At 42.8% G+C, this 27,171-nt stretch overlaps 1 protein-coding gene across 2 annotated transcripts in view; it reads right to left on the bottom strand.

Annotated features, from left to right (window-relative positions):
• The window catches only part of tent4b (terminal nucleotidyltransferase 4B), a 108,604-nt gene that overhangs the window by 61,191 nt on the left and 20,242 nt on the right, over positions 1-27,171 (bottom strand). The window contains exons 2-3 of one of the 2 annotated variants that reach the window (XM_068049416.1): positions 17,175-17,298; positions 16,609-16,655 (exon numbers count right to left, since the gene is read on the bottom strand). The exons of the other annotated variant lie outside the window; for it this stretch is intronic. Coding sequence (XP_067905517.1) covers positions 16,609-16,655; positions 17,175-17,298 — 171 coding nt within the window. The remainder of the gene's footprint in view (positions 1-16,608; positions 16,656-17,174; positions 17,299-27,171) is intronic. 2 annotated transcript variants of the gene reach the window in all.

Below are 27,171 nucleotides of genomic sequence, written 5' to 3'. Positions count from 1 at the left end.
CAAAGTATTGCTCCAAGAAACTGTCCCAAAAACATTCTACAATTTCATCTTCTAGGCCACTCCTCCAATTTTATCGTCCCAGTCTATATGAAGATTAATATCCCCCACAATTATTACATTGCCTTTGTTACAAGCTCCAATAATTTCTTGCTTAATGCTGTGTCCAATAGTATAACTACTGTTAGGGGACCGATAAACTACTCCAGTCAGTGTTTTTTGATTCTTGCTATTCCTTATTTCCACCCATATTGATTCTACTTCATGATCTTCTGAGGCCAGATCCTTTCTCGCTAATGCCCTTATGTCATCTTTTACCATCAGTGCTACCCCTCCTCCTTTGATATTCTGTCCGTCTTTCCAAAAAATTGTGTACCCTGGAATACTTATTTCCCAACCTTGATCACCATGTAACTATGTCTCTGTAATGGCGATTAGATCTAAATCATGTACCTCTATTTGCGCCACTCGTTCATCTATCTTATTGCAGATGCTTCGAGCATTCAGAGATAGAACCTTTAATTTCAATTTTTTGCTTCTATTGCCTTCAATTACCTTATTTGCTGATGTACAATTTCTGTTAAACTCTTGCCTTCCTGCCCCATTCTGCTTGTATTTACCACAACGCCATACTGTTCCGATGCCTTGGCCTTTCTCTTCGGATTTCTAAATCTCACCTCTTCCAAACCCTCCCTCCACTCTGTTAGTTCACAACTTCTAGTCTTATGTGCTGGCTCACTCTTGAATTTGTACGCACTGTCCCTTCCTGCCACACCCTGATCATTATCCATATTGCTATCTTGCTCTCCTGCCTTCTCCTCTCTCTTTAAATTATCACATCTTCCCTCACTTGATTCCTCACCCCCACTGTTTAGTTTAAAGCCCTCCCTACTGCCCTAGTTATACGACTCGCCAGAACACTGGTCCCAGCACGGTTCATTGGTACCGACATGGACCACGGCAACTGGATCCTCCCCCTCCCACTGCAAGTTCCTCTCCAACCCCTAGTACAGGGCAGGCAACACAGCCTCTGGACTCTCGCTCTCGGCTGCAGAGAACGATGTCTATCCACATGACTATACTGTCCCCTGCTACCACTATATTCCTATTTACTCCCCCCCTTTTGAATGGCTTCCACCTCAGTTAGCTGGTGTAAGATTATTAGGTTGCTAAAAGTTACTAACCAGCATACTAATTGTTAAAATCTAGCTATTATAAACTAACAAATGACTTAGCATAAACTAACATTTAGCTTTATTAGAACCCTTGTCATACCCTTAGTATGATAAAGTGAAAAAACCTTAGGAAATAGGGCACAGCATACACAAGATATCAAGGCATAGGGATTCTGGGAGATTATGTCAAGTTTTAAAATGCTTACTTGCAGTAAAAGGGTGAGACGGTGGGAACAGACAGTGAAAACATCTTTTGCGTAGATTTGTCTCGTAGTGAGATAAGGCATCCTCAAAGTAAAAGCATTGAGATAAAAGCAAGTCAACACAAAGACTCCTTTTTGTGTACTACTTGCGCAAATCCGAAAGGTTAGCAACCATCACAGAACGATCCTTGGTTGGTTAAGAAAGGCATCTGTTAATACAAGACTAATCATTGATTGGGAGAGGGGAGGGTTAACTGGAAAGCTGCTAAGATAAATTCAGTCCTGTCCTTGTTACTGCATGGCAGAGAACAACAACAAGAGAACCTACAAGAGAGACAGACAGACAGAGACAGAGAGAGAGAGAAACAAAAACTTGAAGACCACAAGCTGCAAGAGAAAGAGTTGTGCGCTCTGCCGTCCAGTGTCTACTATGGGTAAGACTGTTAATTACTGCCTGAGTTTGTGACTATGGTTTATCTGAGAACTTAAACGTGTCCTTACTTTTATCTCAATAAAGTCCATTCACAACAAGCTGTTTATTTTTATTTTTTTATTTAGAGATACAGCACTGAAACAGGCCCTTCGGCCCACCGAGTCTGTGCCAACCAAGAACCACCCATTTATACTAACCCTACAGTAATCCCATATTCCCTACCACCTACCTACACGAGGGGCAATTTACAATGGCCAATTTACCTATCACCTGCAAGTCTTTGGCAGTGGGAGGAAACCGGAGCACCCGGCGAAAACCCACACGGTCACAGGGAGAACTTGCAAACTCCACACAGGCAGTACCCAGAATTGAACCCGGGTCCCTGGAGCTGTGAGGCTGCGGTGCTAACCACTGCGCCACTGTGCTGCCAAGTCTGTTCCCACCTTAGAAGGGGGAATAAAACACACTTATCTTATCAAATCTTACATCTGGCACCGCAGATGGGACTTGCAAATATATTAAAAGTTTTGTATATAGCGTACACTTCCTGCATCACACTCAACAGTTTTCCTGTCATTTTGTTGATCTGGCAGAATAGAATTCAACTTAGTCACCATAAAATTAATGGCTTTGATTATACATTGTATACTACATTGCTTTGCATGGTGCCATAGTCAGTTTGCTCATCCACCCTGCAGCCCTCGCTCTCATCCATACAAGCTGAAAGAACCCCGAACCGGTTGGACAATTGCAAGGGCTGATGCTCCACTATACACTCAACAGTATACTTGCCTTTAACTCACTCAAACATTATGAATGACCGCTACCCTTTTAAATTTGCATGTCAGTGATGCAGGCCTGCAAAAAGTGTTTTTTTTTAAATCTATTTTATTTGTGACAGTGTAAATTAGAAATAACAGTTTCCCACAAGTTTTCCAGAGGCTCCATTTGTAGTTTGCCTGGCAGAAAAACCAGTCACTGAAACCAATTTCTGTACTGTCTGTTTTTCACAAGTTTACTTTTGAAATAGTCAACCTCACTGCTGCTGCAAAATGAGAATCTTCACTCTTCCTGATCCTGAAATCGCAACTGCCAATGGCAGGACAGGTGTTACGTTGCAGCTGTGCTATGTGGGAGCTTTTGGATGCTAAGACGATCCAGGACAGACACGTCTGCAGAAAGTGTAAGCAGCTGGATCAGGATTATTGATCTGGAAGCCGAACTGCAAACACTGCGCAACATAAGGGAGGGAGAGAAATACCTGGACATTTTGTTCTGGAAGACGGTCTTAGAACAGGGTCATCTGTTTTGGTCAGCAGTGAGGGACAGAAGGACGTGACCGTGAATGAGGTAGGTAAAGGGACCAAGCAGACAATAGTGGAGGAGCCTCTGACTTTGCAACTGTCCAACAGGTCTGAGGTGCTCTCAGCCTGTGTGGATGAAAGCAAGGTCTGCAAGGTGGATGAGCAGACTGGCCATGGCACTGTGGTACAAGAAGCCATTCAAGTGGGGGGGGGGGGGGAGCAAAAAGGAACGTAGTGGTAATAGGGAATAGTACAGTGAGGCAGATTGACACTGTTCTGTGCAGTCAAGAGTGTGAGTCCAGAAGGCTGTGTTGCCCATCTGGTGCCAGGGTTCAGGACATCTGCTCAGGGCTGGACATGAACTTAGAGTGGGAGGGGAGAGGATCCAGTTGTCATGGTCCATGTAGGTACCAACGACCAACGACATAGGCAGGACTAGGAAAGAGGTTTTGCTTAGACAGTATGAGGAGCTAGGCACCAAATTGAAGAGCAGAACCTCAAGGATAATAATCTCTGGATTATTACCTGATCCACGTGCCAATTGGCAGAGGGCGCATAAGATTAGTGAAATATGTGGCTCAAAGACTGGTATGGGAGAAGTGGGTTTCAGTTCGTGGGGCACTGGCAAAAGAAAGTGGGGACTGTACCATTGAGATGGTCTGCACCTGAACTGTGCTGAGACTAGTGTTCTAGCAAACCATGTAACTAGGGAAGTAGACAGGGCTTTAAACTAAACAAGGGGGGTGAGGGATCAGGTTTGGGTAGATGTAGCAAATCAAGCGGTAGAGTCAAGGCAGGAGAGCAGTATGGGAAATGAAGGTCAGAGACTGGCAGGAAAGGACAGAGAGAAAAAAAAAACCTATGAACACACCAACAGTCAAGATTAGATGTTACAGAGATAAAAAGACAAAGCTAAAGGCTCTGTATCTGAATGCACGTAGCATTCATAACAATGTAAACGAACTGATAGCATGCATAGAAGTAAATAAATATGATCTGATAGCCATTCCAGAGACATGGCTGCAGGACAAGGAGGATTGGGTCCTGAATATTGAGGAGTATATGACAATCAAGAAGATAGGAAGCTAGGTAAAAGGTGGAGGGGTCGCACTGTTAATCAAGGATGGCATTGGTGCAATAGTTAGAGATGATCTGGGTTCAGATCAGGATGTAAAATCAGTTTGGGTGGAGATGAGGAATAGTAAGGGAAAGAAGCCACTAGTGGGAGTGGTCTACAGGTGGTCTAACAGGAACCACAATGTACGACAAAGTATACAAGAAATAATTTTGGGTGCTTGTGATAAAGGGATGGCAATAATCATGGGTGATTTTAATCTACATATAGACTGGAAAAATCAGATCGGCAATAGTAACCTGGATGAGGAGTTCATAGAATGCTTTCGAGATAGTTTCGGAGAGCAGCATGTTCTGGAACCAACCAGAGAGTAGGTTATATTAGACTTGGTATTGAAGCAGTCTGCCTGCTTCAATGGGTGCTTGGAGCTCAGGGTCATTGCCCGAAAGGTGGACTGATACACCGCACCAAACAACATGAAAAAAGGAAAGAAGGTACCAGCCCTTCGCTTTGCAAGCTGGAACGTCAGAACTATGTGTCCTGGCCTGTCGGAAGACCTTACACAAATCAACGATTCTCGGAAGACCGCCATCATTAACAACGAGCTCAGTAGACTCAATGTGGACATTGCAGCACTTCAGGAGACTCGCCTCCCCGCGAGTGGCTCTCTAGCAGAGCAAGACTACACCTTCTTCTGGCAGGGCAGGGATCCTGAAGAACCAAGACAGCATGGAGTGGGCTTCGCCATCAGAAACTCCTTGCTCAGCATGATAGAGCCTCCCTCAAATGGCTCGGAACGCATACTGTCCATCCGACTGCTCACCACCTCTGGTCCAGTACACCTACTCAGCATCTATGCTCCAACACTCTGTTCCGCACCTGAAGCTAAAGACCAGTTCTATGAACAACTCCATAACATCATTAGCAGCATCCCCAACACCGAACACCTATTCCTGCTGGGGGACTTTAATGCCAGGGTTGGGGCCGACCATGACTCATGGCCCTCCTGCCTTGGGCGCTATGGCGTTGGAAGGATGAATGAGAACGGGCAGAGACTGCTTGAGTTGTGTACCTATCATAACCTCTGCATCACCAACTCGTTCTTTCACACTAAACCCTGTCACCAGGTTTCATGGAGGCACCCAAGATCACGTCGTTGGCACCAGCTAGACCTCATTGTCACAAGGCGAGCCGCCTTAAACAGTGTTCAAATCACACGCAGCTTCCACAGTGCGGATTGCGACACCGACCACTCCCTGGTGTGCAGCAAGGTTAGACTCAGACCAAAGAAGTTGCATCATTCCAAGCAGAAGGGCCACCCGCGCATCAACACGAGCAGAATTTCTCACCCACAGCTGTTACAAAAATTTCTAAATTCACTTGTAACAGCCCTTCAAAACACTCCCACAGGGGATGCTGAGACCAAGTGGGCCCACATCAGAGACGCCATCTATGAGTCAGCTTTGACCACCTACGGCAAAAGTGCGAAGAGAAATGCAGACTGGTTTCAATCTCATAATGAAGAGCTGGAACCTGTCATAGCCGCTAAGCGCATTGCACTTTTGAACTACAAGAAAGCCCCCAGCGATTTAACATCCGCAGCACTTAAAGCAGCCAGAAGTACTGCACAAAGAACAGCTAGGCGTTGCGCAAACGACTACTGGCAACACCTATGCAGTCATATTCAGCTGGCCTCAGACACCGGAAACATCAGAGGAATGTATGATGGCATGAAGAGAGCTCTTGGGCCAACCATCAAGAAGATCACCCCCCTCAAATCTAAATCGGGGGACATAATCACTGACCAACGCAAACAGATGGACCGCTGGGTTGAGCACTACCTAGAACTGTACTCCAGGGAGAATGCTGTCACTGAGACTGCCCTCAATGCAGCCCAGCCTCTACCAGTCATGGATGAGCTGGACATACAGCCAACCAAATCGGAACTCAGTGATGCCATTGATTCCCTAGCCAGCGGAAAAGCCCCTGGGAAGGACAGCATTACCCCTGAAATAATCAAGAGTGCCAAGCCTGCTATACTCTCAGCACTACATGAACTGCTATGCCTGTGCTGGGACGAGGGAGCAGTACCCCAGGACATGCGCGATGCCAACATCATCACCCTCTATAAAAACAAAGGTGACCGCGGTGACTGCAACAACTACCGTGGAATCTCCCTGCTCAGCATAGTGGGGAAAGTCTTTGCTCGAGTCGCTCTGAACAGGCTCCAGAAGCTGGCCGAGCGCGTCTACCCTGAGGCACAGTGTGGCTTTCGTGCAGAGAGATCGACTATTGACATGCTGTTCTCCCTTCGTCAGATACAGGAGAAATGCCGTGAACAACAGATGCCCCTCTACATTGCTTTCATTGATCTCACCAAAGCCTTTGACCTCGTCAGCAGACGTGGTCTCTTCAGACTACTAGAAAAGATCGGATGTCCACCAAAGCTACTAAGTATCATCACCTCATTCCATGACAATATGAAAGGCACAATTCAACATGGTGGCTCATCAGAGCCCTTTCCTATCCTGAGTGGTGTGAAACAGGGCTGTGTTCTCGCACCCACACTTTTTGGGATTTTCTTCTCCCTGCTGCTTTCACATGCGTTCAAATCCTCTGAAGAAGGAATTTTCCTCCACACAAGATCAGGGGGCAGGTTGTTCAACCTTGCCCGTCTAAGAGCGAAGTCCAAAGTACGGAAAGTCCTCATCAGAGAACTCCTCTTTGCTGACGATGCTGCTTTAACATCTCACACTGAAGAATGCCTGCAGAGTCTCATCGACAGGTTTGCGTCTGCCTGCAATGAATTTGGCCTAACCATCAGCCTCAAGAAAACGAACATCATGGGGCAGGATGTCAGAAATGCTCCATCCATCAATATTGGCGACCACGCTCTGGAAGTGGTTCAAGAGTTCACCTACCTAGGCTCAACTATCACCAGTAACCTGTCTCTAGATGCAGAAATCAACAAGCGCATGGGTAAGGCTTCCACTGCTATGTCCAGACTGGCCAAGAGAGTGTGGGAAAATGGCGCACTGACACGGAACACAAAAGTCCGAGTGTATCAGGCCTGTGTCCTCAGTACCTTGCTCTACGGCAGCGAGGCCTGGACAACGTATGCCAGCCAAGAGCGACGTCTCAATTCATTCCATCTTCGCTGCCTTCGGAGAATACTTGGCATCAGGTGGCAGGACTATATCTCCAACACAGAAGTCCTTGAAGCGGCCAACACCCCCAGCTTATACACACTACTGAGTCAGCGGCGCTTGAGATGGCTTGGCCATGTGAGCCGCATGGAAGATGGCAGGATCCCCAAAGACACATTGTACAGCGAGCTCGCCACTGGTATCAGACCCACCGGCCGTCCATGTCTCCGTTATAAAGACGTCTGCAAACGCGACATGAAATCGTGTGACATTGATCACAAGTCGTGGGAGTCAGTTGCCAGCATTCGCCAGAGCTGGCGGGCAGCCATAAAGACAGGGCTAAATTGTGGCGAGTCGAAGAGACTTAGTAGTTGGCAGGAAAAAAGACAGAGGCGCAAGGGGAGAGCCAACTGTGCAACAGCCCCAACAAACAAATTTCTCTGCAGCACCTGTGGAAGAGCCTGTCACTCCAGAATTGGCCTTTATAGCCACTCCAGGCGCTGCTTCACAAACCACTGACCACCTCCAGGCGCGTATCCATTGTCTCTCGAGATAAGGAGGCCCAAAAAGAAAGAATTGTGTAATATGACTGGATTAATGACCTCAGAGTAAAGGCACCTTTAGGTAGCAGCGACCACAATATGATTGAATTTTACATCCAGTTTGAAAGAGAGGAGTGGGTCTTAGACTAGTATTTAAAACTTAAATAAGGGCAACTATGTGGGCATGAAAGCTGAGCTAGCTGAAGTGAACTGGGTTACCAGGCTAGGAGACAGATCAATAGAGAAGCAGTGGCAGACATTTAAGGGGATATTTCATAATACTTGGAATAAGTATATTCCAACTATAAAGAAAAATTCTAAGGGGAGGACCCACCATCCATGGTTAACTAAAGTTAAGGAAAGCATATAATTGTGCAAAGATGAGTGGCAGGTCAGATGATTGGTCAGAACATAAAGAATGGCAGAGAATGACTAAAAGGTTAATCTGGAGAAAGAAATTTGAGTATGAGAGGAAGCTAGCTAGAAATGTAAAAACGAATAGCAAGAGTTTCGACAGGTATTTAAAAAAGAAAAGAGTAAGTGAAGTGAGTCCTCTAGAGTGAGAGAATGGGGAGTTAATAGTAGATAATAAGGAAATGGCAGATGAAATGAACAAATATTTTGCTTCTGTCTTCACTATAGAGGATAAAAAACATTCCAGTAATAACTGCAAATCAGGAGGTGGAAGGAAGAGAGGAACTTGGTGAAATTACAAACACCAGGGAAGCGGTACTGACCAAACTGATGGAGACGTGGACTGTCAAGTCCCTAGGTCCTGATGGACTTCATTCTCAGTTTTTAAAAGGTGGTCCATGATGTAGTAGATGCGTTGGTGTTAATTTTTCAAAATTCTCTAGATTCTGGAAAGGTTCCATCAGACTAGAAAGTAGCAAATATAATCCTTTTATTCAAAAAGGGGCAGGGGGTAAGGTAGAAAACTGGTACCTATAGGCCAGTTAGCATGACATCATCATGGGGAAGGTGTTAGAATCAATCATTAAAGAGGCTGTAGCTGGGTGCTTAGAAAAACTCAAGGTAATCAGGAATAGTCAGCATGGTTTCGTGAAAGGGAAATCATGTTCGACCAATTGATTGGAGTTCTTTGAAGGAGTAACATATGCTGTGGATAAAGGGGAGCCCGTTGATGTACAGTACTTGGATTTCCAGAAAGCATTTGACAAGGTGCTGCATAAAAGGTTATTGGGCAAAGTAGGAGCTCATGGTGTCGCGAGTAACATATTAGCATGGATAGAGATTGGCTGGCTGGCAGAAAACAGAGTATGCATAAATGGGTCCTTTTCTGACTGGTAGGATGCGAATAGTAGAGTCCCGCAGGGGTCTGTGCTGAGGAATCAAATTTTTACAATTTATATCAATGACTTAGATGAAGGGAGTGATGGCATGGTAGCTAAATTTGCAGATGACACAAAGGTAGGTAGGAAAGTATGTTGTGAAGAGGACACAAGAAGGTTGCAGAACAATAAAGATAGGTTGAGTGAGTGGACAAAAATCTGGAGATGGAGTATAACGTGGGAAAATGTGAAGTTGTTCACTTTTGGCAGGAAAAATAAAAAAGTAGAATATTACTTAAAAAGAACGACTGCAGAATTCCAGGGTGCAGAGGCACTCCACAGCCTTGCAGATTGAACATGGAGTTCAATAACTTCAGAGCATGAGTGGCCTTTTTTTTATATTTTATTTTTTAATCATGTGCCTGCTTTTCATGTAGTCAGAGCTGCTCATTATTCTACTACTAACAGTCTCTGGACTAATGCTTTGTCTTGCACCACAAGCATTAACACATGCTTTGCCTTTGTCCCAGGACAGCTTTGTTATTTAATCTCTCCCGCCCTATCAAACACCTTCCCATTTGTAAAGGCCTGCTACCCAACCTGAATCCGATGGGACCCGGCGACATGGGTCAGGTTCGGGTCGGGTCACACTTCCGGGTCTGGCATTCAGGCTCGGGTTCGGATGGGGTTCTGTCGGGCTCGGGCCAGGTCTCATTTGCAGACCCGAGTAGGCCTTTACCCCTTTGTTCTCTCCCCCACCCACCCCTCCCCTTGCTTAATACCTAATTCTTTTCTAACCTTTGCCAGTTCTGATGAAAGGTCACAGACCTGAAACGTTAACTTTGCTTCTCCCTCCACAGATGCTGCCAGACCTGCTGAGTATTTCCAGCAGCTGCAGTATTTTGCTTTTATATTATTGCAGAGGGATCTAGGTGTTCTAGTCACAAAAAGTCAGTATGCAGGTACAGCAAGTAATAAAGAAGGCTAATGGCATGCTATCCTTTATTACGAGAGGAATTGAGAATAAAAGTAAGGATGTTATGCTTCAGTTATATAGGGCATTGGTGAGACCACATCTCGAATACTGTGTGCAGTTTTGCTCTCCTCATTTAAGGAAGGTTGTAAATGCGTTGGAGGCGGTTCAGAGGAGGTTTACGATATAGATACCTGAATGAACAGGTTGTCTAATGAGGAAAGGTTGGACAGACTGGGCTTGTTTTCACTGTGTCATAAGAGTTTTGTTTTTTTCAAAAAAAAAAATAAGAGGTCTGTATGCCTTTCAGACCTGTTGCTATTTTCTGTGAACAATGACTGCAGAGATTTGTGGTGTTTGAAATGCAGGCTGCAGGGCAATTTGTATCCAAGCAACCTGAAGGATTTACGGCCGTCTTATGATTTGGATTGTTGGAGGCTTTCAGTTTCATTTTGGCAGTGTAGAAGAGACTAGGGTGCTGTGAACAATAAAGAGAGTAACTTCTGGAGACTGGCCAGGAATACAGCCCAGAAAACTCTCTCTCTTGAAAAATAATTTCCTGTATCAAAGAGGAAGAAACCCAGAGAAAAGAGGAATTGCTGCACTCTGGAGAAACACTGCTCTGCAGAAAGGAAGCCTGTGTTTCGGGTGTGCAGGTTGCTGTTTCCTCCAGTTAAGAATCCCTGTCTCAAGAGAGTTCTACAGCTGCTCTGCTCTGTGGAAAAGGCTCCTTTGCGGAGAGAAAGTCCTGTTGACCTTTGTGTTTTGGAAGTTCCTGAACTCTCCAGAAAGTTTCTCTGGTTAGACTGCTACTTTAAAATTTAAAGAGACCTGTTGCTACAACCTGTTGTTGAAAGATCTTTGTGACGCCTGCTGCAGATGAACTACCTTGCATGCCTACACACCATAGACTATTCATTACTTTCACCTGGAGAGACATGGAGTGACATCTGACTATTTGACTCTGGGACACTTCACCGATCCAGGAAAATACTACCAGAAGATACAACCCAGTTATTTTATTATTCCTAAAAAACTGTCGTAAAGTCAATATTTCCCTGGTTAACCTTTGGTAACTGAATGTAAGTGTGTGCATGAGGGTTAGGAAGATTAAGGGGTTATAAAATCTTTTCATACAAATAGAGTCATCTCATTATTGTTTAAAACTTGATTTATTAATAAATATTAATTTTGTTGTTTTTTAAAGAAACCTGGTTTGGCGTACTTTATTCTGGGGATAAATAAAGTGATTAGGAACATAGGAGCAGGAGTAGGCCATTCAGCCTATCGAGCCTGCCCCACCATTCAATACAATCATGGTTGATCATCCACTTCAATGCCTTTTTCCCCCACACTATCCTCATATCCCCTTATGCCATTTGTATTTAGAAATCTGTCAATCTCTGCTTTAAACATACTCAATGACCGAGCTTCCACAGCCCTCTGAGGTAGAGAATTCCAAAGATTCGCAACCCTCTGAGTAAAGAAATTTCTCATCTCTGTCCTAGTAGCTTCCCCCTTATTTTGAAATTGTCCCCTGGTTCTAGACTGGAGGCCCAGTTTCCCCAATCTCTCTTCATAGGACAGTCCCGCCATCCCGAGAACAAGTCTGGTGAACCTTCGTTGCACTCCCTCTATGGCAATAATATCCTTCCCAAGGCAAAGGGACCAAAACTGCACACAGTACTCCAGGTGCGGTCTAACAATTGAAGTAAGATTTCACTACTCCTTAACTCAAATCCTCTTGTGATAAAGGCCAACATACCATTAGCCTTATTAATTGCTCGCTGCATCTGCATGTTAACTTTCAATGACTTATTGACAAGGACACCCAGGTCCCTTTGTACATCCACACTTTCTAATCTCTTACCATTTAATAAATACTCTGCACATCTGTTCCCCCTACCAGAGTGGATAACCTCACATTTTTCCACATTATATTCCATCTGCTACATCCTGGCACACTCATCAAGTCTGTCCAAATTCCCTTGAAGCCGCTTTGCATCTTCCTCACAACACACATTCCCACCTAGTTTTGTGTCATCCACAAACTTGAAAATACTACATTTGGTCCTCACATCCAAATCATTGATATATATTGTGAACAGCTGGGGTCCCAAGCACTGATCCCTGCGGTACCCCACTAGTCATATGTAGCCAACGCGAGAATGTCCCATTTATTCCTACTCTCTGTTTTCTGCCTGCTAACCAGTCCTTAATCCATGCCAGTATATTACCTTCTATCCCATGTGCTTTAATTTTGCTAACCAACCTCCTGTGGGGGACTTTATCAAAGGCCTTTTGAAAATCCAAGTATACCACGTCCACTGACTCCCCTTTATCAATTCTGTTAGCAACATCCTCAAAAAACTCCAACAGGTTTGTCAAATATGATTTCCCACTCATTAATCCATGTTGACTATGCCCAATCAGATCATTATTATTCAAGTGCCCATTAATCACATCCTTTAGAATAGATTCTAGCATTTTCCCAACGACTGATGCAAGGCTAACAGGTCTGTATGCCCTGTTTTCTCTCTCCCTCCCTTCTTAAATAGTGGGGTGACATTTGCGACCTTCCAATCTGCAGGAACTGCTCCAGAATCTATAGAATTTTGGAAGATGATCACCAATGCATCCACTATCTCCATAGCTACCTCTTTCAATACTCTGGGATGTAGAATGTCAGGTCCTGAGGACTGAACAACCTTCAGCCCCATTAATTTCTCCAATACAACCTTCTTACAAATACCAATTTCCTTCAATTCCTCATTCCCCCTAATCCCTTGGATCTCTAATTTTGGGAGATTTCTTGTGCCTTCCTCAGTGAAGACAGACACAAAGTAATCATTTAGCTTCTCTGCCATTTCTCTATTCCCCATTATATTTATTAATTTGGCTATTTTTCCAGTTAGGTGGGAATCTTTACTAATATGCTGTGACCTGTGGAGTAGTGTGACTCAATTAACAGTGCATTACTCCCACCTCGGTCATAACAACTGGAGTTTAGAAGAGTGAGAGGAGACTTGATTGAAGTATACAAGATCCTGAACAGTCTCGACAAGGTGGATGTGGAAAGGATGTCTTGTGGGTGAATCCAGAACTAGGGAGCACGGTTTTAAAATTTGGGGTCACCCTTTTAGGACAAGATGAGGAGAATTTTTTTTCTCAGAGGGTTATGTAACTTTGGAACTCTGCCTCAGAAGGTGGTGGAGGCAGAGTTATTGAATATTTTTAAGGCGGAGGTAGAGATTCTTGTTGTTAGGTAAGGGAATCAAAGGTTATCGGGGGTAGATGGGAATGTGGAATTCGAGACACAAACAGATTAGCCATGATCTTATTGAATGCAGGCTCGAGGGACCGAATGGCCTACTTCTGCTCCTAATTCATATGTTCATATGTGTACAACACATAACTAAGGCCACTAATTTTTATGGTAACCAGGTCAAGTTCTATTCTGCCAGATCAGCAAAATGGTCACAGGAAACCCCCAAGTGTGATACAGGAAGTGCGTGCTATATGCATATTTCTTCCAAGAGTCACATTTACTTAATGTGACATAACTGAATACAATTTATTCAGCCATTATAAATCTCTGGACAGATAATACATTAATTACATCACACCCCTATTATATATAAAAAGGTCTGTCCACCTTAATTAGCAGGAGACTTGCAAATATTATAAAAGTTTTACATATAGCATACACTTCCTGTATCACACTTAACAGTTTTCCTGTCACTAAGTTGAATTCTGTTCTGCCAGATCAACAGTCACAATAAAAATAGTGGCTTTGATTATACATTGTATGCTACACTGCTTTGCACCAGATAGTTATAAAACAGTGCATCATTGATTCATTCTGAGTAATCTCAGAGGATACAGAGTCAGAGAGTCATTATGGCACAGAAGGAGGCCGTTCGGCCCATTGAGTCCATGCGTGCCCTCTATCGAGCAATCCAATCAATCCCATTCCCCTGCTCTATCCCCACAGCTCTGCACTTTTATTTTCCTCAAGTACCCAACCAATTTTCTTTTGAAATCATTCGTCTCTGCTTCCACCACCTTTGTATGCAGGAAGTTCCAGTCATTGTGACGCACTGTGTAAAAAGCTCTTCTTCACACACACCCTGCATCTCGACCAAAACTTTAAATGTGTGTGTCCCCTAATACTTGTACCATCAGTCAATGGCACAACTTTTCTTTATCTATCTTATCTAAACCTGTGATAATTTTGACCACCTCTATCAAATCTCCCTACAATCTCCTTTGGCAAATGTTGAAATTTTACTCTGTATGCCAATATCCAAGACATTTATTTATATCAAAAAAAGCAGTGGTCCTAACACTGAATCTTGGGGAATATCACTGTCAACCATTCTCCAGTCTGAAAAACAACCATTTACCATGACTTGCTGTTTTCTGTCCTTAAGCCAATTTTTTAATCCAAGCTGACACTGACCCTTCTATTCCATTTGCCTCAATTTTGGTAACCAGCCTTTTATGTGACACTTTGTCAAATACTTTCTTAAAATCCATATAGACAACATTCATTGCATTCCCTTCATCAACCTTCTCTGTTACTCCATCAAAAAATTCAATTAAATTAATCAAGCATGATCTGCCTTTTACAAATCCACGCTGGCTTTCCTTAATTAACTCGAACTTCTCCAAGAGCCTGTTTTTTCCCCCCTGATTGTTTCTAAAACCTTATCCACCAGTGATGTTAAACTGACCAGCCTGTAGTTACTAGCAATGTCTCACTTGTTAGTATATTTCCAACTCTGGAAATATACTGTCTCAAGCTGATCCTGACTGTTCACAAACTGAATGTTTTGGTCTACCCTAAGCTAATCTTCCAATCCCATATACACTCCATCACAAAGATCGCCTACTTCCACCTCTCCAATGTCATCTGCCTCGGTCCTTACCTCAACCCATCTACTGCTGAAACCCTCAAAAGCTTTTCTCACCTCTGCACTCTGCTTCAATGGCCAACCTCCCATTCACCACCCTCCGTAAATGTAGCTCATCCAAAATTCTGATTCCCACATCCAGTATTGGGCCAAATCCTGCTTGCCTATGACTTTGTCCTACTCACCTACACTGGCCCCCTAACGTTTCAAATTTAAACTTCTTATTCTGGTGTTTAAATCCCTTCAATGACCTCACCCTTTCCCTTCTCGGTCACCCAATACAGCCCTACAACCCAAACTTCTGTTTGATTCTGTCCACTTTTGCAGACTCCTCCCACCACTGGCAGCCATGCCTTCACCTGCTTGAGTCCCACGCTCTGGAATACCACTCCCTTTTCTTCATGACCCTTGATAAAATTCACCTTTCTGAACAAGTTTTTAGTCACCTCTATGAATCTGTCCTCCTTTTTGTATGGCATGCAATTTCTGACAATGCTCTGATGCACTTTGGAACATTGTTCTATGCGCTTTAGCAATGCAAGTAGTTGTTGTTGTCAAATGAGTAATAAGCTCCAAAATGATTGGTGAGCTTATTCAGTGTGTTGCCTTATTATATAGCTCACAGCTTCTCAGCTTTCAACCAGAGACTGTGCTGAGTTTGGTTTTTGATTTTCTTTCATGGGATGTGGGCATTGCTAGCTATCCCAGCATTTATTGCCCATTCCTAATTGCCCTCGAGAAAGCAGCTCACCACCACCTGCTCGAGGGCAATGAGGGACAGGCAATAAATGCTGGCCCAGCTGGCGATGCCCACATCCCATGAACAAATAAAAAAAGCTGCTGGAATCCCTGGGTTAGGGTTTAAGAAGGGAGGTTAAAAAAAAATCAGTGAGGCAGAGGTCCTGCTCCTGATTCCTACCCAGGATTCTCTGCTGCCAGTAAACAGTGGCAAGATCAGACAAGATGTGCCACCATCCCTCCACACTCAAAGAATGTGATGACTATAGAGTCTGACAAGAGGAGTGGTCATTTGGACTGGATACTGGAAAGTGGTCAACACCTGTGGAACTATATCCTGGCAAGCAGTGGGAAGGGAAAGAGGTAGGGAAAGATGAAAAAATAATTTTTTTTAAAAAAAGGATTCACATTGGGATTGAAGGTATACAAAAAATAAATTTACTTGACTCTATCAATGTTAGAAGTACCAGAAAGGCAAATTAAGTTAGTTATCGCAACTAAAAAAGTGATTCAGTATGCAAAAACTACCAGTCTCCAATTTGCACAAGTTCATTTTCATGTAAAAGTGCAACTATTTTTACGTGGACTTATCAGTCAGAATGACAAACAATACAGAATCTAGCATAAGTCAATAAAATGTTGGTAGGTCAAAATAAATTTAGGAATGGTTAAAGCTGGAAGTCTCTAAAATCTGAACCAATACTGTCTTGATTTTTTTTTAAGTTCAGACAATGACCTAGTAGATGCATATGAACACCTGATCACAAATTCATCCAAATATATTACATTGTTATTTGTTCTTTCCAAATATTACCTTGTTGGCAAGTATAGACCAGTGCTAAAACTTCCAAATATCTGCACCTGAAATATAATTTAACATCAGTTAAATGGTACACATCAGGAACACATTTCAAAAAGATAGAATCACAGTAAAACCAGTTGTGAATAACTCCATCATTAGTTGGCATTTACTGCCCACTAGTGGCTACAATGGCATTTTGAACTGTTATACATATATTAATACAAAACAAATTTATGAAGAGAATAAAGGAAATGTGGCTCAAGATCATAGTGATATTTTCTAGCAGATGCAGGAAGCACCACTAAAGTGTAAAATACACCATAGACTCTCTGGCATAAAATTATGAAATATGTGCCTGTTCAAGACTTTCCATAAGAAGTGACACTTTGCTGCTTGTCTAACAAAATTAAGTAAGCTGGGAGTCAAAAGATCAGCAAGTTACTGAAAAGAAAAATTCAACTGCACATCAAATTAAGGGTTTAACAAATGTTTATTTAAGTCAACAGCTCATCACCTCTATAGGTGAACATTATTTCTGATGCCCTTGATAAACATTAATGACCCCCTTTAGTACTTACATCTGCACTGGGCCAGAGCTCTTTGATGACACTTTCTATCCTTTCAACAACCTCCAATCGCATTTTTCCCTCTTCATGTCTAGGTGAAATGTAGTTGTAGAAGTCAATAATTTCTTCATGAAGTCTGAAATGTTTAAAATGTTATTTTTTTAGTATACGGCAGCTACAATACAATCTAGTAACTTTCGGAAATGCTTTTGGCAGTTGAGTGTGGAAAAAGCGTTTGGCACAAAAGAACACCAAACTTCTTGAAGGCAGATTTAATTCTAATTCCATATACTGGTCTTATTCCTATATCCCTTCATCCTCTAACCATCTATGTAACGAACCGATTCTTAAATGTGGACATGGTCTCTGCTTCAGTCACAAAATCGAGAACATTCCACAACCTTACGATGTTAGAAATGGAATGGCATGGACACTTGAGCCAACGGGTACATGCAGCTCATGCGGACGAGAGAAGGTACACTGTCTCTTTAAATCAACTGTCTGTGAAGACTAGCAGAAGCCCATGTGGCAGGTTAGTGAGTTAACAGAGTGATTGTTAACCAAGATGGTACTCGAGCATTTATAGACGTTTCCCTTTGTTTAACTGAGGGGCTATAACTATCAGGAAAGATTAAATAGGCTAGGGCTCTTTTCTCTAGAAAAAAAAGACTGAGAGGTTACCTGATGAAGGTTTCCAAGATTCTGAAGGGGTTTGTTAGGGTAGACAGAGATGTTTCCACTCGTGGGCAAGACGAGAACTAGGAACCAAAAACTTATTAGAAGAGCTCACTAACGTTTCATCAGACAACTCCCTCAGAACCAAGATCAATGAAATACTGCTGGCAGACTATTTTGGTGTGAATGCTCTGGTGAATACAGCACTGCTTCTTCTGCAGTACTGAAAAGCATTGGTGACATTTAGTACAACCTACTTAAGCGAGGCTGGATTTTCAACAATGACCATCAATGAAAAAGTACCGAGCCAGGATGAACAGTGCCCACGATATGCTTGTGCACTTCGAAGATACTCCACATCTTGACAGAACTATCGCTCAACACCAACAAGTTACACATTAAGTAAAATATATTTAATTATGTAATTATTTTTTATACATTAAAAATACTTGTGTTACAAGGAGACCATAGAATTTTCATAACACGGTGGAGTGCAGGGTGCGCATTGTTACATTCCAGATAGCCAGGCTTTGAAGGTGACACATGTTACAAACATGCAGCTCCAAGCTCAACCAACACAGTTTAGTCTGATTAGAATTAAACATCCAATTAACATACAGTTAACAGGGCAAAGGTCTCAGCAACAAAAGGGCATTTCAATTTCCTATGGTTATCTCATAGCTTCCACTTAAGTACGTAACAGAAAATTCTCCACAAAACATCTTTCCCCAGCAAAACATATTACTCCAGTCATATCACAACATGGTTGGTACTCTTGCTAAAACTGCTTTTAAACCAAAACTCTTTCTTTCACATGGACAGCAACAAACATGTAGATGCAGAATGATTATTGTGAATATATTCACAATACTAACCAACATAATTAGGTTAGCAAAGCTCCAGTGCACCCTATTTTAATCCAAACTACTTGCTTTGGTACAAGTTTGAATACCTAAATGGGAGGCATCTATCTTACATAGCAGATCAGCGTTCAAGGGGCTGCACCACAGATGGTTCACAAATTCAGCTATGCACTCAGCTTTTGACCACTTTCAAATAACTAACCCAATAAAGATGTTCACAGATACCTGACACTAAGCTGCCTACTCTTTTCAGCGATGGAATGGAAAACAGTGATAATAAATATGAAAGGCAAAAATCTTACGTAGTATCTGAAGGACAGGCAAAATCAACTAAGGAATTACAGGTTCCAACAATGGCCCAATCAAAACTGGGAACTCAGCATGCAAATCTACAACCAGCTATTTCACAATGTATTATTACGACCGACTGCTCCAGTCAAAGCCCCCAGTCAAAATATATGATTCTGATTGTGGTCAGAGAAACGCACTGTTAATTCAATCCAGTCCCTCCACAGATCGCTGAACATATAATTTTAAAGTGGGCGGCACAGTGGCGCAGTGGTTAGCACCGCAGCCTCACAGCTCCAGGGACCCGGGTTCGATTCCGGGTACTGCCTGTGTGGAGTTTGCAAGTTCTCCCTGTGTCTGCGTGGGTTTTCTCCGGGTGCTCCGGTTTCCTCCCACAAGCCAAAAGACTTGCGGGTTGATAGGTAGATTGGCCATTATAAATTGTCACTAGTATAGGTAGGTGGTAGGGAAGTATAGGGACGGGTGGGGATGTTTGGTGGGAATGTGGGATTAGTGTAGGATTAGTATAAATGGGTGGTTGATGTTCGGCACAGACTCGGTGGGCCGAAGGGCCTGTTTCAGTGCTGTATCTCTAATCATAAACTTTCCAAATTAAAGAAAGACCTAGCCAAATTGTACCACCTATTAACCTCTCCGAATGAGGCTAACCAAACCAGGTGTCTATAAATCAACAGATTAACTGTTTAATTAGAAAAACTGAATTCTTAAACACGAAGATTTAAACATTTAAAATAGAAAAAATTAGAGTCCTTGCAAATTTACACTTCCCGATGAACAATCCTCTGATTAAAGTCCACGCACAATCTTCCAGGGTCCGGTGAGGAAAGGAAAACAGTCCAACACCCGAAATTTCATACTCCTCTTTCTTCCAGCGATGACCACAGTAGATGAACAACTCGCAACCACTTTCAATAGAATCAATCTGGCTTTAGAATTTTTGAGGGATATAAGACTGTCACTGTCTAATTTCCCTTCCTTTAGTTTAAATTATCAGAGATCTCTGTTTTGGCTTGACGTTTTAGAATTTTGAGAGAGACTTATAAATAAATAGACTAAATTCTCTTCCTTCAGTTTAAATGGGCTCAGAGCTCTCCTTTCAGGTGCTAACACACAGAGCTGTCTGTCTGTGTCCTCTGTTAGAGGAGTCTGTTTGCACTATAAGCCAGTTCAAAATTAAACAGTAACAAATGTATCTCTCGATGCTCAGTCCGAGTGGTCATATCCAAGGTAACGAGAATGCACCCTTTGAATTGCAGTCTCCGAATGGCTGTATCCAAGGCAACAAGAATGCATTCTTTGACTCAGTCATTAGAGCTTGCTGCCTTAAAGCAGAACAGCTCTTTTTCCAGCTTTAAAGACACACCACATTCTTCCCGGAAAAAAAACTACAGCATCATAACAGTATATATAATATTGGCCAAGCCACATTAGCATCTGCACTTGTAAGGCATTAATTTAATTTCCTTCTCAATTCAGATACAAGACTTACCAAACCATTTGTCCACAATTATGCAGTTGAGTAGTATTTTTATACATTAGAATTGAACACAGTGCTTCAACCAAGCTTATATCTAATTTCTTCGCTCCTACGCGAATAATGGTTTAAAAAATTACTTTGGTGATCTGCTCCATTATAGGATGTTTTCACTTCTGCTAAGAAGCATTCATAACTATGTCTATGCAGTTTTCCGTGTTTAGGGAGGAAGGAAGAAGACAAGTTCACATGTTTGCAAGTGTTCTAAATTAGTTTAGATTTAATTTTCTCAGTTCTTTTGTTTTCTCACCTTTATAAAGTATTATTTATTTATTATCTCAATTGCATGTCTGGAATCAGCTATTTTCTCTACCCTTGCATTGAAATAAAACAAATATACGTTCACTTTAAACATTTTTTTTATTTGGATTACTTTCAGAATGCAAGAAAAACAGCAAATGCTGAGTGGATAAAGCATAATTTTTTAACCAAAGTTTGGCATTTTTATTACTACATTCCTGTCAGATCAATAAGGATTTTGATCAAAGCTGGTTAAATCAGAGAACCAAATGAAATATGCAAATAGGAATCAATATTGTCAATACGGACATGGTCAGTTTATATGCATAAATGTATTCAGCCAAAGGTTAATATTTGGGCAGATGCGTTGGGAAGATGGGCAAAGACAATAAAATAAAAATTAATGGACTTAATATGGAACATTAAAGATTCCCTTTCCATCTCTCCTCGAAACAGCTGCCATACAAGGGAGTAGTTTTACCAAAAGTGGGCTGCTGGTGTTTCTATGAATACTCTTGCCAATATAAGCCACTAGCCTGTTCAGCAACAACACACTGGATTCTAGTAGAATTAGATGCTCTCTTCATTTGCACTGACTTCTTGGATTTGGAGATCGGCCATTCAGTATTGAGATCTGCCTGGATCTCTTTCTTTTAACAAATTCTCTTCCCACCTCACATGCAGGTACTGACTTGCATGGTACTTTGGCAAAATGGCTACTATTCATTTGCAATCCTAGACAGGTTACCTGTTGCCTGTGTCCTCAATACAGAAACATATAAAATTTATAGCACAGAGGTGATTCAACCCATCGTGTCTGTTCCAGCCTAATCCCACTTTCTAGCTTGTGGTCCGTAGCCATGTGGGTTACAGCACCTTCAGGTGCACATCCAAGTTTTTTTTTAAAAAATGTGATGAGGGTTTCTGCCTCTATCACCCTTTCAGGCAGTGAGTTCCAGGCCCCTACCACCATCCTTCTGCCAATTACGATAAATCTATGCCTCTGCTTATTGACCTCTCTGCTAATGAATATAGGTCCTATCTATTTTATCTAGGTCCCTCATAATTTTATACACCTCCAATTAAATCTCCCCTCAGCCTTCTCTGTTCCAAAGAAAGCTACCCTAGCCTATCCAATCTTTCCTCATAACTAAAATTCTCCAGTGCTAGTAACATCCTCATAAATCTCCTCTGTACCCTCTCGAGTGCAATCACATCCTTCCTGTGATCTGGCAACCAGAACTATATGCATTACCCTAGCTGTGACCTAACTAGTCTTTTATACAATTATAGCATAACCTCCTTGCTTCCATTCTACGCCTCAGCTAGCACAGGAAAGTATCCCAATATCCTACCATTTATTGTGTATTCCGTTGCCTTGTTTGTCCTCCGCAATGCATTACCTCATTTCTCCAGATTAAATTCCATTTACCATTTTTCTGTCCACGTGACCAGTCTATTGATATCTTCCTGCAGTCTACAGCTTTCTTCCCCACTATCAACCAACAGTGGTATCATCTGCAAACTTCTTAATCAAGCCTCCTACATTTAACTCAATCATTGATATGTACTATAAAAAGCAAGGGACCAAGTATGGAGCCCTTGTGGAACCCTACTGGAAACAGCTTTCCAGTCACAAAACACCCATTGGCCATTACCCTTGGATTCCTACAGCTGAGCTAATTTTGATCCAACTTGCTCATGGATCCCATGAGCTCTTACTTTTTTGACAAATCGTCCATGTGGAAGCTTGTCAAAAGCCTTGCTAAAATCCATGGTGACTACATTAAACAAGCTACCCTCATGGATCATCCTTGTTACCTCCTCAAAATAATCAAGTTAGTCAGACATAACCTTCCCTTATCTAATCAAGGTCAGTCAACATGGATTTATCACTGATTAATCTGTGCCTTTCTAAATTATGATTAATCCTGTCCCTCAATGTTTTTTCCAATAATTTGCCCACCAATATTAGGTTGACTGGCCTGCAATTACTCAATCTATCCTTTCCTCCCTTTTTAAACAACAGTACAACATTAGCAGTCCTCTAGCACCATGTCTACATCCATAGAGTATTGTAAACCAATGGTTCCTCTCTAGCTTCGCTTTGCATCCTGGATACATTTCATCCAGGCCTGGTGATTCATTCACTGTCAAAGATGCTAAATCCCTTAAAACTTCCTATACCATCATATATTTTGCACTCCTCCTCAACTACAATGTCTGCATTGTCCCCCTATTTTGTGTTCTTCACAAAAGATTCATTAAGAACCATGCCCATATCTTCTGCCTCCACACACGTTATCTTTTCGGTCTCTAATCAACCCTATTCTTTCCTTAGTTATCCTCTTGCTCTTTATGTATTTATGGAACACCTTTGGGTTTTCCTTGATTTTACTTGACAATATTTTTTCATTCCCTCGTTTGGCTTTCCTAATTTCCTTTTAACTTGATCCCTACACTTTCTATACGTCTCTTGGCTTTTTGCAAATATTGAGCTCAAACAAACATACAAATTAGAGCAGGAGTAGGTCACGCATCCCCTTGAGCCTGCTCCGCCATTCAATTAGTTCATGGCTAAACCGATTACTCCACAGTTCCATCTATCCCCGATAACCTTTCACCCCCTTGCTTATCAAGGATGTATCTACCTCTGTCTTAAAAATATTCAAAGACTCTGCTTCCACCGCCTTTTGAGGAAGAGAATTCCAAAGACTCACAACCTTCAGAGAAAAAATTTCGCCTCGTCTCGGTCTTAAATGGACGACCCCTTACTTTTAAACAGTGACCCTCTTACCTTCCTGGAGCGGACCTGTGGGGAGAACACCGAAAGCGGAGCCTATAAATCAAGCCCGAGGATCAAGGCCCAGGCTCTTACCTTCCGGTAGCAGAGTGGAGAGCAGTCGGAACTCATCCAGCGCGCCGGAGTTTTGAAAAAAAAAGCCAACAGTCACATTACCAAAAGGATGTAAATGCTTTGGAGAGGGTGCAGAGGAGGTTCACCAGGATGTTGCCTGGTATGGAGGGCGCTAGCTATGAAGAGAGGTTGAGTAGATTAGGATTATTTTCATTAGAAAGACGGAGGTTGAGGGGGGACCTGATTGAGGTGTACAAAATCATCAGAGGTACAGACAGGTTGGATAGCAAGAAGCTTTTTCCCCCAGAGTGGGGGATTCAATTACTAGGGGTCACAAGTTCAAAGCGAGAGGGGAAAAGTTTAGGGGGGATATGCGTGGAAAGTTCTTTACGCAGAGGGTGGTGGGTGCCTGGAACGCGTTGCCAGCGGAGATGGTAGACGCGGGCACGATAGCGTCTTTTAAGATGTATCTAGACAGATACATGAATGGGCAGGAAGCAAAGAGATACAGACCCTTAGAAAATAGGCAACAGGTTTAGATAGAGGATCTGGATCGGCGCAGGCTTGGAGGGCCGAAGGGCCTGTTCCTGTGCTGTAATTTTCTTTGTTCTTTGTTTGTTCTATCACAGGAGAACTGCAATGTGATTGGTTGGTGAGTCACTGCTGTTAGGGAATAGCTCTAAATAGCTAGGTAAGTATCTCAGGTAAGAAAAGTTTAAAAGTGTATTTCAAATAAAGTAAGTAGGTTTTTTTTAGGGAGCTCTGTAGTAACGAGGATCAGAGAAGAAGGGCCCTAGAATAACTGATATTATTGGACATTAAGATCTTCCAGAAGGTTTAATTTAGTTTAAAGGGTTAAGTCATGGCAGGAGAGCTCAAAGCCCTGGTATGCTCCATGTCTGAAGCTGGGAACAATTCCAGTGCCCGGGACCAGCATGTGTGCAGGAAGTGTGTCCAGCTGCAGCTCCTGGAAGCCCGGGTTTCGGAGCTGGAGTGGCAGCTGGGACAGTGTGGAGCATCCACGAGGCGGAGAGTATCGTGGATAGCACGTATAGAGAGGTGGTCACACCGCAGGCTCAGACCCCACAGGCAGGAGGGGAATGGGTGACCACCAGGAAAAGCAAGAGGTCTAGGCTGGCAGTGCAGGAATCTCCTGTGGCTATTCCCCTGCAAAACAGATATACTGCTTTGGATACTGTTGGGGGGAATGGTCTCTCAGGCAAAAGCAGCCCAATTCGTTGCACCATGGTTGGCTCTGCTGCACAGGGGAGGAGTAAAAAATGTGGGAATGCAATAGTTATAGGGGATTCAATTGTAAGGGGAATAGACAGGCGTTTCTGTGGCCGCAAAAGAGATTCCAGGATGGTATGTTGCCTCCCTGGTGCTAGGGTTAAGGATGTCTCAGAGCGATTACAGGACATTCTGAAGGGGGAGGGTGAACAGCCAGTGGCCGTGGTACACGTTGGTACAAAAAAAAAAAGGAGGTCCTAAAAGCAGAATATAGGGAGCTAGGAAGTTGAAAAGTAGGACCTCAAAAGGTAGTGATCTCAGGATTACTACCAGTGCCACGTGCTAGTCAGAGTAGAAATAGCAGGATATATCAGATGAATATGTGGCTGAAGAGAAGGTGTGAGGGGGAGGGTTTTAGATTCCTGGGGCATTGGGACCAGTTCCAGGGGAGGTGGGACCAGTACAAACTGGACAGGTTACACCAGGGCAGGACTGGGACTGATGTCCTAGGGGGAGTATTTAAACTAAAATGGCAGGGGGATGGGAACCTTTGCAAGGAGTCAGAGGAGGGGGGAATCAAAGACAAGAACAAAAGACAGTAAGGGGAATAAGAAAAGTGAAAGGCAGAGAAATCAAGGGCCAGAATCAAACAGGAACAGAGTGAAAAATATTGGGACGAGGACAAGTAATGTTAAAAAGGCAAGCCTTAAGGCTTTGTGCCTTAACGCGCGGAGCGTTCGCAATAAAGTGGATGACTTAATCGCACAAATAGATGTAAACGGGTATGATATAGTCGGGATTATGGAGACATGGCTGCAAGGTGACCAGGGATGGGAAATGAACATCCAGGGATATTCAGTATTTAGGAAGGCCAGACAAAAAGCAAAAGGCGGTGGAGTTGCATTGCTGGTTAAAGAGGAAATTAACGCAATAGTGAGGAAAGATATTAGCTCGGACGATGTGGAATCTGTATGGGTAGAGCTGAGAAACACTAAGGGGCAAAAAACGTTAGTGGGGATTGTATATAGACCCCCAAACTGTAGTGGTGAAGTTGGGAATGGCATTAAACAGGAAATTAGAGATGCATGAGATAAAGGAACATTTGCAATTATGGGTGATTTTAATCTGCATATAGATTGGGCAAATCAAATTAGTCACAATACCGTAGAGGAGGAATTCTTGGAGTGTATACGGGATGGTTTTCTGGACCAATACGTTGAGGAACCAACTAGCGAACAGGCCATCCTAGACTGGGTATTGTGTAATGGGAGAGGATAAATTGACAAACTAGTGGTGCGAGACCCCTTGGGGACGAGTGACCATAATATGATAGAATTCTTCATCAAGATGGAGAGTGACGTAGTTGATTCTGAGACAAGGGTCCTGAATCTTAATAAAGGAAACTACGAAGGTATGAGGCGCGAGTTGGCTATGACGGATTGGGAAACGTTACTTAAAGGGATGACGGTGGATAGGCAATGGCAAACATTTAAAAGAGCACATGGATGAACTGCAACAATTTTGTTTATCCCTGTCTGGCGCAAAAGTAAAATGGGAAAGGTAGCCAAACCATGGCTTACAAGGGAAATTAGAGATAGCATTAGAGCCAAGGAGGAGGCATATAAATTTGCCAGGAAAAACAGACCTGAGGATTGGGAGCAGTTTAGAATTCAGCAAAGGAGAACCAAGGGATTGATTAAGAAGGGGAAAATAGAGTATGAGAGCAAGCTTGCGGGGAACATAAAAACTGACGGTAAAAGTTTCTATAGGTATGTGAAGAGAAAAAGATTGGTGAAGACAAATGTAGGGTCCCTTACAGTCAGAAACAGGGGAATTTATTATGGGGAACAAAGAAATGGCAGACCAACTAAATGCATACTTTGGTTCTGTCTTCACAAAGAAGGACACAAATATCATACCAAAAATGTTGGGGAACACAGGGCTTAGTGAGAGAGAGGAACTGAAAGAAATCAGTATTAGTAGAGACATGGTGTTGGGGAAACTGATGGGATTGAAGGCTGATAAATCCCCAGGGCCTGATGGTATGCATCCCAGAGTACTTAAGGAAGTGGCCCTAGAAACAGTGGATGCATTGGTGGTCATCTTTCAAGATTCGACAGACTCTGGAACAGTTTCTACAGATTGGAGGGTAGCTAATGTAACCCCAATATTTAAAAAGGGAGGTTGAGAGAAAGCAGGGAATTATAGACCAATCAGCCTGACGTCGCTATTGGGGAAAATTCTAGAGTCCATTATCAAAGATTTTATAGCAGAGCACTTGGAGAACAGTGGTAGAATTGG

Source organism: Heterodontus francisci, chromosome 17, assembly GCF_036365525.1.
Source record: "Heterodontus francisci isolate sHetFra1 chromosome 17, sHetFra1.hap1, whole genome shotgun sequence".
NCBI lineage: Eukaryota > Metazoa > Chordata > Chondrichthyes > Heterodontiformes > Heterodontidae > Heterodontus > Heterodontus francisci.
Note: the sequence above shows the minus strand (reverse complement) of the source record. Positions and strands in the feature narration are given on the sequence as shown.